This window comes from Polypterus senegalus, chromosome 11, assembly GCF_016835505.1.
Source record: "Polypterus senegalus isolate Bchr_013 chromosome 11, ASM1683550v1, whole genome shotgun sequence".
Classification (NCBI taxonomy): Eukaryota; Metazoa; Chordata; class Cladistia; order Polypteriformes; family Polypteridae; genus Polypterus; species Polypterus senegalus.
The window spans coordinates 127,726,807-127,742,088 of NC_053164.1; the positions used below are offsets into that span (position 1 = coordinate 127,726,807).

The window sequence follows — 15,282 nt, forward strand, 5'->3', positions numbered from 1 at the left end:
TGAGTTTGCATGAGTTCCTTACATTCAAATGAATTTACTGTACATCATTTCCACAGTCAAATTACTGATGTATGATTCTAAATTTACTAGAATAAATGATGTCCCCTGACTGGCAGGAATCCTAACAAGAAATGGTCACTGTCTTGTTGAAATTGATGCTGGGGACGATGCTAGCTCTCTGTGATGCTACCCAGGGCAATACCGATAAAAGAAAAAAATAGATGCCTACAGTGTTAAGTGATAATAGAAAAAATAAAACAACTGAGACACATTGGCTGATCTATCATCAAACCCACTTCATGGCATTATTCCATCACATTGGAGCTGAAAGGACTATATTTTTATTAATAAAAACCAATGAAAACATAGTAATTAACACAACAAAAACAAGAACACAGAAAGTACATTTTCAATATGTCCTTTATTTGGGCAAATACTGCTGTGAGATTTGTATGAGTCAATGACAGGTTGCTTATGGGTGCTTGTAAGTTAGGTTCCCCCATGAACAAAAGTTCCATTTTTAATTGCACAGTTGAGGTAAACACAAAATATAGCAATAAACAGCATGTTAAGGCTAAGAGTTTTGTTGTTATATTAATATCTCTTTTTTTAATTTACTTATCTATTCTTTCTTTTTTTTTTTTTTTGGCTCAGTTGGTTCTTTGCATAATACATCTTTAGACGTTCCTGAGAAGTGACCCTCCATCCTCCTGGGAAATAATCATTTCATTCATGCATTTGATTTAATTGTATTCTTTGTTCCTTTTGTCTCTCTTGTTTTCTTTATTTTATTTTATTTTATTTCTGCACGTAACTTCCCAGTCTGGTGGAGGGCACACTTCTGCTTGCATGCATATCCCCCAATATTGCACAAAGTAAATAACAGAGTTCTTGAACCCCCATGAGAGAACCACTTCTGATTAAAGCCCATTAAAGCTGTCACTCACATGCATTTTATAGCAGTCTTATCCTGTGCCTTTCTCAACTTCCCCCTTCCTGTGAGTTTACCAGCATCTTTACTCCTCTTCTGTCACTTTCTTTACAGACTGTGAGGTGACTTTCTCTGTTTTTTTGGTTAATACTACTTTTTCTTGCTTAACCTCTTCTTCAAAATCCTTCAATGTTTCTGTGACTGTTACTGATTTAGTGACGAGTTTGGTGGTGCCATCTTCCCCAGTGGTCACTGTCTCCACTGTCTTGGTGATTATTACTTTTTCTCCAGCTTCTTCCTTGGTAGGGCTTTCCTCTACTCCATTGGTCACTACTGCCTTTTCATCCTCTTGTTCCTCTGTTTCCTCTCCGGCAGAGCCTTCCTCTTCTTTATCAGCCACATCTCCATTGACAGCTACATCTTCCTTGTCTGCCTCCTCTGCTGTATCAGACTTTTCCTTTTCTGCACCTACTTTTCCGGCTTCACTCTTGGAAACAATTTCTTCAGTGACTGCTTCTTCCTGAGAGTCCTTTTCTCCTGCATCCTCTGCAGCTCCCTCTTTCTTCTTATCCTCAGAATCCTCTTTTGTTTCTTCTTCTTCTTCTTCTGGCTTAGACTCAGATTCCTCCTGTTCTTCCTCCTCACCTTTGTCATCTCCCTCCTCTTTTTTATCAGCCTCCTTTTCCTCTGTCTCTTCTCCTTCACTTTCACCTTTTGTTTCTTCCTCTTCCTCTGCTGGTACAGCTTCCTGTTCTGCTTCCTGCTTTGCGGCCTTGGTGCTTTCAATCTTTTCCTCCACCTCAGCTTCTTCCACAGCCTCAGTTTCACCTTCTCCTTCTCCCTCACTCTTTTCTTTATCACCTTCACTTGTCTCTGCTTCTTCCTCTCCTTCTCCTTCCTCCTTTGTTTCTTCTCCTTCTTCTTCTCCTTCTCCCTTTTCTGCAGCAGCTTCAGTTTCTGCTTCTTCAGTTTCTTCCTCTTCTCCAGCATCCTTTGATTCAGCTTCTTCTTCAGCTTCCTCAGTTTCTTCTGCTTCATTTTCCTCCTCCTTTACTTTTTCTTTCTCCCCTTCTTCCTCCTCAGCTGCCTCCTCCTGATCACCTTTGTCCTCTTCTTCCTCATCTTCACCCTGAGGTGCACTTGCGCTTACCTCGGCTTTAGAAACTGCGATCACTTCTTCTTCAACAGCTTCCTCTTCTTCTTTACTTTCTTCCTCCTGCTCTTCCTGTTCTGCCTCTTCACCTGCTTCTTCTTTTCCGGCCAATTCTTCAGCTACAGCCGCTAGAGCCTCATCCATTTCAGATTTCTCATCTTCTACTTTTGTTTCTTCAATGATCTCTTCAACAAATTTGTGTTGAACTTTCAATTTAGGGGGCTCAGTTTTTGACTTTTGAATTTTGGCTGGGGTGATGGGTGCAGATGGTTGTCTGTATGGGAATGATGGACCAGTAATGCTACCTGAAAATGTACTGAATCTGGTTTCTTCACCTTCCAGAAGCTTCCTGCAAAGACAGGAATAAATAGAGGATATAAATTGTTTCAAAGGGAGACAATTAAAAATAAAACCATAAAAACAGACTCGAAATGTATTATTAGTTGGAAAAAAGTTTGATTTATTTGCAGTATTAGTAGTAGTAATGATCAGATTAGAACTGTTACTTCTGGACTGAATTGAAAAGAACAATTAAAATTTTTTCATTTCTAGGATATTAAGGGAAAAGACAATCAAGATTCATGGGCACTGACACTAACATTCAACATGAGTACTTCTCCTACATGACAATTGGAGAAAAACTAGGTTATTTATAAAATAATTCTGCAGAAATTAAATCAAGACTCCTGTGGTCAACATCTGAAACATTCATTGTATTTCAGAAAATATTTATAGACGTGAGGTTTGCATGTTTGCCTTTAAGGTCGGGTTAGGTTGATTAGCAACTGCAAAGTTGTTCAGAATAACAGTGTATGTGTGCGTGTACCTTGCTATTGACTGGCAAGCCATCCAGGGATATACCCAGTACTGCCTTGCACCCTTAAACAGCATCAAAAATGAATAGATATAGATATGATATCTTCTAATGTTCTCTCATTTACAAAGGGCATGAAAAGCATGTTATGCAACTGTCTGTCAAAAACAAATTCAACTGCATATTGCAATGTTGGCCATTTTTACTATCACACCATGTCTTGCTCTGATTTGTTTAACAGCTCTGGTAAGGGCATGCCTTGATTTCCAATTAGGGACTAAAAAGCAGAAATAGAAAATCTGCACATCTGGGAATAGTGATTTGCAATAGTAAGATGTAGCAGGGGCAGCACGGTGGCGCAGTGGTAGCACTGCTGCCTTTGCAGTTAGGAGACCTGGGTTTGCTTCCCGGGTCCTCCCTGCGTGGAGTTTGCATGTTCTCCCCGTGTCTGCGTGGGTTTCCTCCGGGCGCTCCGGTTTCCTCGCACAATCCAAAGACATGCAGGTTAGGTGGATTGGCGATTCTAAATTGGCCCTAGTGTGTGGGTGTGTTTGTGTGTGTCTTGCGGTGGGTTGGCATCCTGCCCAGGATTGGTTCCTGCCTTGTGCCCTGTGTTGACTGGGATTGGCTCCAGCAGACCCCCGTGACCCTGTATTCGGATTCAGCGGGTTAGAAAATGGATGGATGGAAGATGTAGCAGACATAGAATTGTTCTGCCATTGTGAAACAGTCTTTCTGATGACTAGGAAGAAAACAATATTGAGTAATAATTACAGGAATTAGTGAAGCAGCTCTGTACAAATCCCAATGTAATATGTATACTTGTATAATTACAATGTAATTGTAAATGTAAAGAAAGGGGCACAAGTCTTAAAAGCAAATGAGAATTGTTGAAGCCAACACTTTGTGTGTTATGCATGTAACATACTGATTTTTGTACTTGAGCCAAAATAATTAAATCAATATTAATTTTCTTTTAAAATTCTAAGCATTGGATATCAACAAAATACTCAGTCTGGCTGATAAACATTTAAAATAAAATTTCAGTTTTCCAAATCTTAAGGACTTCAAATACAATTCACTCTCTTTGAAGGTCATTGCAACCTCTATGTCAAATTAAGCACAAGGTCCTTGTCATGGCTGCATCCTGTATTAAAGAATTTTTAAGCATAGCCTCTTATTTTAGACTTGCATTTCATTGTTGTTAAAACTAGTGAGAAAACATAGTCTTTACAGTCTGTTTAAAGCCCATGGCTCTTTGCAACATAAAAACAGCTGCACTGCATAGTTCTGGGCGTTAGCAGAGCAGGAAAAGAAATAAATCAGTACCATGGACAGCGTGCTGGGCAGTCACTCTTGGATTCACAAAGCTGTTAAAAGTACCAACTTTTAAAAAGTATACAAATCTTTTTCAGCGTAGCTTTCCATGATAATCAAGATGATGATCATGATGATGATGATTATTATTATAAAAGGAAGGTTAAAAAAATAAAAATTAAATTAAATTTGCAACGAACTTGACACATCACTATATTGACTGGAATTTAAATCCAAATTTACATTCCCAGCTGAGAAAATATGAAACAGCTGCATCTAAAATGTAATGGAAATAACAATTGGAGGTTTACTATTTTAACCATTTTATTTTAAAAAAACCTTATGAAATATACTACCACTATATGTACAGTATACTGTATAAAACAGTGTAACACGCATTCTACTTTTTATAAATAAAAAAGTAAAAAATAAAATGTAAGAATAACAGATTCCACATTTAAAATGTATATACTTAGTGGAAAACAATGTGAGAACATTTAATAAATGTGTATATGAAAAAAGGAAGGATTTGAAGGTAAGTGATTTGAAATGAGTAAACTTTGAAATAGTAATGTTTCCTAATCTGATATCCACAGCTCATGATTACTGTAGGTGTTTTCTTAAAATAAGTGAAACTTTCATGCACCACTTCCTAAATTAAAAATCATGCAAAGTAGTTGTATCCTGGGAACAATCCAAAGCTATAGTCTAAAAATATTAATTGTATGCAAGACTATGTTACTGTGCTCCACTTTTTATTGATAACTCCTTTAAAAGGTTTCAATATTATTTTCTCGTTCTAATGACCTAATAAAATAATCAGAAGGATGAAGTAACTTGAAAGCCACTCAAACTTCAAGTTAATACCTAACCCGGCTGTTAAGGCAGGTGTTTCAAATCACATCGGGCCATATTTAAATCTAGCCGTTTATTTATTGTAAAGTCTATGCGACTGACATCATCCATTTCCTAGAACTTCGCTAGGCACGACGCAGTACGCACCCTCATCGAGCAGCGAAAAGTGAAGTCCTTTAAAACAACCTTCAGAGTGGAGGAAACGCCGCATTGTCTAAACACAGCAGTGACAAAATCGGCTGTGAAAAGCGGCATACTGGTGGGCTGAAGTATAAGTTCTAATATTTTTGCGTATCATGTTTAATACGAGCACATAAAAACAACTCCAAGATATCTGCAGTGCGATTAATATTCAAATCAGGTTCTGAGCACGCTACTTACCTGTAGGCTGCAATTTCTATGTCAAGGGCCATTTTGACATTGAGGAGATCTTGGTATTCCCTCAAATGACGTGCCATTTCCCATTTTGTACCTTTGAGCTCGTTGTCAAGCTGCTGAATTGTCTCCTGTAATGTGAGATTAACAGAAGGGGGGAAACAGAAAAAAGTGTGAAACCCCTCGATTTGATTTCAACGCGAAGTAGGACAGTACAGTGTGTTTTAAGATACTCTGCGCATTCATCAAACATATTATCGCAATGATATAGAAATGTGTCAGTTTTAAACATTAGGGGTTCTCTGTCGAGCACGCTGGGATAGCCCCATGGCTGCGATGCATTGCGGACGTTTTGCTCTTGAGAGAGAGAGAGAGAGAGAGAGAGAGAGTTTCATCGATTTGCGGATGCTAAGCGATTACTCAGCAAAAATGTTAAGCACACGGCTGACATTTATTTTGTTCTTAAAGTGAACGTAACTGATCAGCTCTACAAATAAACTGTATCTTAAATATAACCAGGAGAAAATATTTGTAATACCAAAGACTAGACATTTATTATTTCGAGTCGTTTTTTTTTTTAATTAACACACATGCACCTGCTCTGCGTGTTTTCTTACATTCCCCTTTACGTACTAAGTTTTGCAATAATATTTAAACATAGCAGAATTTAACTCTCCTTGACTTGAACTAACCACTCTTGTATCCGATTTACTTTTAATGTCATTTCTTTCTTGGTAGCTCTGTGTAATCGCCCGGTTCGTGACTAGACTTTGTTTCAGAGCAGCTCAACTCAAGCTGCGTGTCTTTCCGACAAGAAAGCGGGGCTCACCTGATAGCTCGTCAGGTCGTTGTTGTGACGCTCCTCGATATCGTTCAGCTGTCTCTCTAAGGATTCTTTGGTGCCTCTCACAGACTCGAGCTCGATGCTTTTGGACTGAAGCTGTCTCCTGTATTCGGCAATCTCATCCCGGGCGGATTTGATGGCCTCCTTGTTCTGCTCGGCAGCCTCGGTCAGCTTGGCGTAGCGGCATTTGAACCAGTCTTCAGCATGCTGCAGGTTCTTGGAAGAGTGGCCCTCCAGCTGCGAGCGGATCTCCTTCAAGGCGGACGTTATGTCTGTCTTGAGGTAGTCTTTTCTTTCCACTGTGATCTGTGAGGCTTGCACCTGGGCGAGCAGGTCTCCGACTTCCTCCTCGTGATTATTTTTCAGGAAAGCAACTTCGTCCTGCAAAGACTGGACCTTCTTGTCCAGCTCAACTTTAATCAGTGACGAATCTTCAATGTCTTTCTTCATTGACCGAATAGTAGCTTCCGTTTCGTCCCTAATCCGAGCCTCATCCTCATAGCGATCTTTAAGGCGCTGGAGGTCCTCTTCGATGTGATCGGTATCTAGCTGGATCTGCGCTTTCTCGTGGTTCACCTGTTCCAGGATTGACCTAAGCTCCTGCAGCTCTTGGTCGTATGCATCTCCAAGCTGGGAATGGGTGACTTGCTTTTGCCGCAGAGCCTGGATCTCAGCCTCGAGCTCCTTGTTCTGCTGCTCCAGGTAGTGCACTTTATCGATATAGCCGGCAAAACGGTCGTTAAGCCCTTGGAGCTGCTCTTTCTCGTTAGAACGCTTGTAGTCCCCATTAAGCACGGAGGACTGGCTGAAATCAAGGCTGTCGGCAGAGCTGAGGACGGCGGAGCTGTAAGCTCTGGGAACGGCTACGTTGGTCCTCTTGTAGGAGGATGAGAGGGAACTGCCCAGGTTCGACCGGGACCAGGACTGGGAGCGGAACCCGCTGGACGGGGATGCGCTGGTCCGGCTGTATGTGGTCCTGGTATCCATCACCCTTCTATAAGAGGGGTTACCTATCGTTTCCAGAGTATAGCTCATCTTGGAAGACTTGGGATATGTGTGTGGCGCTCACAGCACTTTCCTGACTCTCGCCTTGCCTTTTTATATCCGAAGCATATTCGCTAACAGGGCAAGAATGGACTCTCTGCTATTGCTAATTGATCAGTAGGGGCGGGGGAAGCCCACGTGGGATGAACGTGAACAGAGAGGCGTGAACATTTGACAGAGGTGGGGTGAGAGAGAGGGAATGAGAGATGGAAAAAGGGAGGATCCTTAAAAAATGAAGGGGAGAGAAAGAGATGGAGCGTCTAGAGCAGAGATGTGCGCGAGAGAAGCAGAGGGTGGAGTATCCGATGGGCACACGCGACCAGGCAGAGAAAGACAGGCTCCCAGGATTAGGAGAAATCTAAGGAAATCCCCGACTGCTCAAAATGCAATAGCCTATGCCGTATTCACGTTAAGTAACGGGCGAAACCAATGTCTCCCTTTGCGCAATGCGCTGTAATGAAATTTACGATTGTTTTAGTTTGGTGCATTACACTGAAATCAGACACAGCACCTCAAAGTTAGTTAATGCACGAAATACATTCTAAAGTGTTAAAAAATTCAAAAATGAAATAAAAAGATGTATTACACATGGACCGGTTGGGCGCAGATAAATTTAGCGATAAGGTAAGTAAAGCAAAATGTTACACGTGAGTATGAAAGCAAAGCATCATTACTGAAAACACTGCAGCGCAGCAAGGAACATTTTAATTAGGAAGAAGCGAATGTTAATCAAGTTGCCAAAGACTATTGAGAATTTCTTATTTTATTAAAGATATTACAGTTGCACAGCATTTGAAACAACGATATATATATATATATATATATATATATATATATATATATATATATATATATATATATATATATAAATATATTGCCGACATTTTGATCAGTTATCACAATTTAAACAGTGACTCTAATGCCAGTTTTTGTTCCTGAAACCTGAAGAGGACGTTATCATTAAAGGAAACACTATTAGATCCTTGCTCACAAATTACCGATTTGCTGATGTTCAAAGTCATTACAGTTTAAAATGTCGCTAATCAGTTTGTACGATATCACTGTAAATGATCATTAGAAGACGTGTTTGAAAAAAATATGAAGGAACAAAAAGTGATTCGAACAAAAAGTGTAATTTCTAAATACTTTGCACTTCAGCAGCAAGTTAACTGTCTGCACTGAAAGACTGCGTGCAGCTAAGCTACTTGGGAAGAACACGCAGCAATCTGGAGTCCAAGGGAAACAATATCTATCTATCTATCTATCTATCTATCTATCTATCTATCTATCTATCTATCTATCTATCTATCTATCTATCTGTTATGTAGTAGGAGGGATTATGTATGTGTAACACTGAGTTAGCAGTGTTGGAGTTGTTATTTCAAATGTTTCAAGTAGTTGCTTGACTGTACTGTATATGCAGAGCAGGAGGAGTCTTCTGGGGGAGTCGCAATGGTGATGAAGTTATTTCTGTATTCCAGCCATTTGTTTGAATATATTTGTGGAGTGGAAGGAGTGTCCTGAAAGAGGAGTAGTAGTGGTGAACATGTCTACAAAAATTCAAACATTTGTTTGCAGCTGTGTCCAAAGAAGAAAGGCTATACTGTAGTGATAAAGTAGTGGTGTAAAGGTTGTTGTGTTGTGTTTATGCAGTTTAATTAAAAAAAAAAAACAGTATTGGAAATGTTTCTTTTATAAAATGAAATGTTTTTTGTACATATTGGAGTGAGATTGTGCTTTTATTATTTAATCTAATAAAGAATATTTTAAAAAGTCAATATATAGTGCTTTTGATTTCTATCTATCTATCTATCTATCTATCTATCTATCTATCTATCTATCTATCTATCTATCTATCTATCTATCTATCTATCTATTTTTATAATGCTTTTCATTTTTTTCTATCTCTCTATATCAGGGTGTACTACTCTGATCCTGTATGGCCACAGTGGCTGTAGATTTTCATTCCAATCCTTTTCTTAATTAATGACCAGTTTTGCTGCTAATTAACTTCTTTTGCCTTATGTATAATTGACTTGCTATTTAAGACTCAGCCCTCTTAATTGTTTACTTTTTCCTTAATTAGAAGACAAACAAAGGTGTGTGGGTGTGTTTGTGTGTGTCCTCCGGTGGGTTGGCACCCTGCCCAGGATTGGTTCCTGCCTTGTGCCCTGTGTTGGCTGGGATTGGCTCCAGCAGACCCCCGTGACCCTGTATTCGGATTCAGCGGGTTAGAAAATGGATGGATGGATGGACAAAGGTGAGATACAAAACAAGCCTGAGCCGGTTGCCTGTGTCTCATACAATATCTAAAAATAATGAAAAGTGAAGGTCTTAATAATGCTAATCTGATCAGGTCCACAAAACATTTTGACAATGCTTTTAGGAAAAAGAAAATCAACCATTGTGAAAATGTCTGCTGTGGCAGAATGAGAGCAGCAACAACATGTGAAATTCAATAATAGGTTTAATTAACACCAGGAATTGGCATCTTATTAAGAAACTGGTGGGAGTGAAACTGGTCATCCCATTGGCTCACTTCATGTCTGTTTTTTGTTTGTTCCAGCACATGGTGCACCACCCAGCTTGAGATCAGAGTGCAGCCGTGTAGAAGTGAAAAAGAAGAAATTCAGAGGACTTCATCTTTTAAAAAAAAAAAGTAAATTAACACAAAAAATTGGTCAGTAATGCACAAAGTGGCAGAAAGGAAATCCTGCAGTCTCTGTGACCATCTAGGATCAGATTTGGACAATTCCAAACTAGAATATCTTGAATATAATAACATATAATATAATAACATAAATCTCTCTTATAATGCCTTTCTTTTCTTTCTGTCAGTCAGTCAGTCGTTATCCAACCTGCTATATCCTAACACAGGGTCATGGGGGTCTGCTGGAGCCAACACAGGGTGCAAGGCAGGAACAAATCCCGGGCAGGGCGCCAGCACACTGCAGGGCGCACACACCAAGCACACACTAGGGACAATTTAGGATCACCAGTGCACCTTGTCTCCTTATATATATATTATAGTGCCTTTCATATCTATCTATCTATCTATCTATCTATCTATCTATCTATCTATCTATCTATCTATCTATCTATCTATCTATCTATCTATAACATTCTTTGAATGATGTTTCTTTATTTTGCTAAACTTGTAACTATTTTTTGCTGCAGTAAATGTCTTTCATTAAAATATAAACATACATTTACACAAGTCCGAGCTGACTTTCATTTATTTATAAAATGGATTTATTCTTTATTTTTTGTGACAGCTTATCTAACCAATGGATATTTCAATCCCAGCAGTAGTCCTACAGTATAATGACCTCTTGGTTAAGACAATCATAAGGTACATATTCTCCACTCTCTTAAAGGTATTTGTTTCTTTTACATAATATTGTAGCTTTTTCACTCAACTTACATTTATTATAGGGGGATATTTGGCTGGCATTAAGGGGCTGAGATAAGGGTGGTTACTCAGTTGCACAAGGAAGGCAAAAGAACTGTGACGGGAAAAGAAGACAATTAATTTAGATTCACAGATTGACAACATCTCCATGTGCCAGTGTAGGCAAAAAAGGGTGGTGTGTTAAGAGGTATGAAGATGACCAGATCTTTCCAGGAAAAATTCTCAGAGAGCTAAATGTTAGTGCCCTTTAATGAAGGCTGCCTAAAGACTCCTGTTAGAAGGTAACCCAGCATACATTAAGGGTGCTTGACCACAGAGAACTAACAGGAGGCCATCACATCCTCCTAAAGCCAACAAGTGAAAGTGGGTAGAATGGACACTATTATCTTAAACAGAGACAGCAGCATTCAAAGCTGCATTGCAGTACTGGTCTTTGTAAAGTCAGCTCTCAATTCAGCAGTGTCATTTTCTCAGAGATGGCTACATGCCACTGATTTGAAATTAAACTGAACTATCAAAATGATGTGAGACTTTGAGAAAAAGCATAATATATTGCAAGATGATACTGCAAACACACAACTAAATCAGATAATGTAGACTCATATTTGTGCTAAATTTGAAAAAAAAAACAGTCACAGTCATGTGCCAAAGTACTGTAAGATATTCCAAAAGCAAAAATGTGAAGAAATATTAGAGTCATGTAAAAGTAACCACATGTGCTTCCAGAAATGAAGAATGTAAGAAGAATACTTTTCCTGGAGAAGCAAACTAACCATCTCAAAATGCCAAATGTCATGCAGGGTATTAAAGTCCTGCCACATTGCATGTACAAGTAATGAGTGGAAAAACACCATGATAGGCATCAAGTACAGAGAGAGCGGCCATGAGTGTATAGTGGCCAGGCATTGAGAGAGTGGAGAGGGAAAGAATTACAGCAGGCAAGAACTGCATTTACTGTACATAAGAATAACTAGCAAGGCCACCTGACACTAACTAGGGTAGAATAAAGTACAGGTATCATTAATAAATACATTCCCCAGGGGCAAAATTTCAGTCCAAATCCAAAATTCCACTGACTAAACCCACTACAAAAAGAAAAATTTTGTATAACTGTGCCAAGTATAAAAATGCCTCCTGGGGGTTTTCTGAGTTCCCTCAGGGGAAAAAAAATGGAACTAGTCTACTGTATGGCCTTTCCTTGTAGAAATAAGTAATCTGTGGAAAAATGGGTGAAAAAAGATTGAGCAGTCTGGATCTGAATGCCAGTCAAATACACATTTGATGTTTTATTTTAGATAATAAAGCAAAAATAATTTATCATAGTCACTCCATTACACCCCATCCATAAAGAAGGGTGGCAAATATCTGAATGTATGGTAGCATTAAATTAACACTTCAAAGTATATATATTAGAACAACATTTCTATAAAATCACTTTAAAGTGTTAATTTATCATGAGTGATTTTAATGTGTACCCTGCTGTAACTGCTTATTGGTTACTCTTGCATTTTGCTCTGTACTTGTACTGCTGCTGTTGTACCATTGTATTTTATTCCTGATGTGGCAATGATAGGTTGACAATCTAGATTTTTAAAGATGATTACTTGTGTCCTATTCTGTACATTGCATTTTATTTAACCTATCTTTTGACACCCAATGCACACCCAATATCCTTGGATTGCCTTTCCCAAGATTTCTTCCTTTTTTCCCTAAAAGAGTTTTTTGGGGAAGTTTTTTCTTGTCTTCTTAGGGGGTCAATGCGCTGTTGTCAAAAAACAGCTCATTTCAGCTCTCCTTGTGTGATTTTGGGCTATACAAAAAATAAATTGTTGTTGTTAGGCTGATTGGAGGCTGTACATACTCTCCAGATCTAAAGAGGAAGACCATCTGTTTTTATCCAAAACTGGAGATTTCCAGATGAGCTTATCACAGTGAGGAGGGGAGTAAATGTGAAACATTTGATGTAGATTCTAAATTTTTGTAATAGCTGTTACAGCAATACTTGAGTGAACTGCGATTATCAGCAAGATTTCTGGGAAGAAACATGATTAGGCACTACCTTTTAAAAGGAGTACAGAGACACTGTAAATGAATCACAGCCATCTGTGCCTCTATGTTTCAACAGTTCACCTTCAATTGGATTACAAATATATCTGTCTTGGATTGTAGTTTTCCTGGATTAATGTGCTTCTTCCATGCCTACTTGTTTGTGTGATTTTGTTATGGTTAGATAAATTTTCATCTGTGGAGTGCTCTAAATCACTTTAAATCTTCATGCAACAATTGGAACCTGGTAGGACAAAACCTTCAGTTTAATTTAGAAGGCTGTTCACTGGGGTTTTCATTCCACTCACTATTATCATCTGCATTTGTCATACTGGACTGTGTTTGAACTTTTGTCGCGAGTGTGTATTGTTGATTGTTTTGTGCTCGGTGTTTTGTCAAGTTAATTCAGCAACATAATACACACATATATTACATCATTTACAAAAGTTATGAGAAACAAGTATTGGTGTTCTGTTCCTCTGACTGACCATTCTTCAGTCATGATAATGGAGGAAAAGGGAGATGTAGTGCTGGTGGAAACAGGAGAAGCTCTGAAAGAAGAGTTAAAAATAATATTGAGCTGCAAGGGTGAGTATACTCCCATTATAATAGAGTAGGAAAACTGCAATATACAGTTTCTGAGTAGTGTCGGAGGTTTAAACTTTGAACTGAAAACAGAAGACTCAAATATTTATCTTCTATATACAGTAAAGGGAGAGCAAATATAAGTGAATGTTTGTGTCAGTCAAAACTGGTCAGAATTCTTAGTGCTAACCACTGTGCTACAGTGCCTGTGTTGTCACTTATAAAATGTCAATTTGCAACTTCAGTGTTAAGTAAAATGTTAAATGACCCCTACTGGTTACTAAAAAAAACTGATTACACTGGAAATTACAAGAGCTAAAAAGGGCAGCATTTCAAAAGCAGGCTTGACAGCAAACCAATCCAAAGGTGAATAATTAAAAAAAGCATAAATAAACACTGTGAAGGTAGGCTAGCATCCTTACCCAGCCGGGACGCCCTCAAGATAGAAGGATGCAGCAGCACCATGGATTCCCACAGGGCACCATGGGAACTGAAGTTCTTTGACTCAGCCCTGTTGGGTTCTTTTGGTGCCATCTGGGGAGCCCTACTTCATGGGGCTCCAGCCTTACCCAGAAGTGCTTCTGGACCGTGCTTCTGGACCATACTTACAGGTCACCAAAAGTACTCCTGGGTGCTGCATAAACCTCTGGGAGCATTGGGAGGAAGGCGACAAAGCTTGCTGGTAGGAGAGGAGGAGGCAGTGACAGAGAAAGAGAAAGAATAAGACAAATGATTGCTGTGTGTTTGTGCTTTGGACTTGTGATTGTGCTGTGGGAAATGCTTCCTGGGGAAGAGTTTAACATGATAAATCCTCTTGTTTAATTTATACACTTGTGTCCAAACCTTTATGTCAGGTGTTTGGGAAGCTGAACCGCCCCCTACAGGACACAATACATAAAATCATGGACTAACTAATACCTTGTATAATGGCAATTATTAAAAAGAATGTTGCCCTTGATGCAGTGTAATTGTGTGCATGTTGCCTAAGAATGTGCCTGTTACAGGAATTCTTTTTCATTACCCATTTGTAATTGTTATTTCCTTTGTGATACTCAAGGGTTGTATGTCAACATGTCACAAAACCATTGTTGGTAATATGGCCGTTGAATCTTCCTTAGCAGACAAATAGACAGAATCAAAGAAGGAGCAGAATTTTCTTTCATACATGCTTTATTATGATGATCTTTATATATAATATGCTAGCATGGCTGTCTGTTAGTCTGTCCATGATTTTAAATCACCTGTAGCTCTCAAACTGTTTGACCTATTGACTTGAAATTTGGTACACATATACTACATGACATCTACTACCCGCTTTCTGGGTGATGATTGACCTCCAAGGTTATTCCTCTTTTTATTTTTATTTTATTTTATTGTAGAATCAACTCTCGGCAGTGGCCAGCCATATGGGCGCCATTCTCATCCCTAATACCTTCGACCTCACTTCCCCTACCTCTTCATTTCTTAAATCATTCTTGAGGCAGATTGAAAACTTAAGTGCCAGCTTAAGTGAATAATTAAAGAAAACGTACTAAGTAATTGCAACACAAACACCGACTTAATCAGTTTTAACGCAAAAAGAAAAAATGCTTTGACTGATTTGATTGAAATTTGGTGATGTCACAGAAAAAAAGAAAATTAAGTGACACATGTCAATATATGTTGATAATAATACAATAGCGAGTCGACTATTATACTGCATCAAATCCATAAAGGATTTAGTTCATTGCATGGGCCATGTAAATGTGTAGCCTGTAAACGTCAATGCTGTGCTGTATGTAATAAATAAATCATGATTCAGTGTTAAAATTTTATTGCTCTCAGGATAATCCCATAATATTAAAATAAAAATTATATATATACTGCAATCATCTCCCAAAATTTTTATAGGACGCACTGCAGGGTA

General features: G+C 38.7%; 1 protein-coding gene across 1 annotated transcript; it reads right to left on the reverse strand.

Annotated features, from left to right (window-relative positions):
• Positions 1-402: 402 nt before the first annotated feature.
• On the reverse strand, positions 403-7,410 carry nefma (neurofilament, medium polypeptide a). The gene is made up of 3 exons (XM_039769627.1): positions 6,275-7,410; positions 5,452-5,576; positions 403-2,433 (listed from the first exon to the last, which is right to left on the reverse strand). Exons 1-3 carry the CDS (start codon positions 7,322-7,324, stop codon positions 1,017-1,019), a joined length of 2,592 nt encoding a protein of 863 aa, XP_039625561.1. The 5' UTR covers positions 7,325-7,410; the 3' UTR covers positions 403-1,016.
• Between the last annotated feature and the right edge of the window lie 7,872 nt (positions 7,411-15,282).

Excerpts from the sequence above, each read along its gene's own strand:
- nefma (XM_039769627.1), bottom strand. The coding sequence starts at position 7,324 with ATGAGCTATACTCTGGAAACGATAGGTAACCCCTCTTATAGAAGGGTG. Across the intron at positions 5,577-6,274 it reads ACGACCTGACGAGCTATCAG|GAGACAATTCAGCAGCTTGA; the intron begins GTGAGCCCCGCT and ends CTCACATTACAG. Across the intron at positions 2,434-5,451 it reads ATAGAAATTGCAGCCTACAG|GAAGCTTCTGGAAGGTGAAG; the intron begins GTAAGTAGCGTG and ends CTGTCTTTGCAG.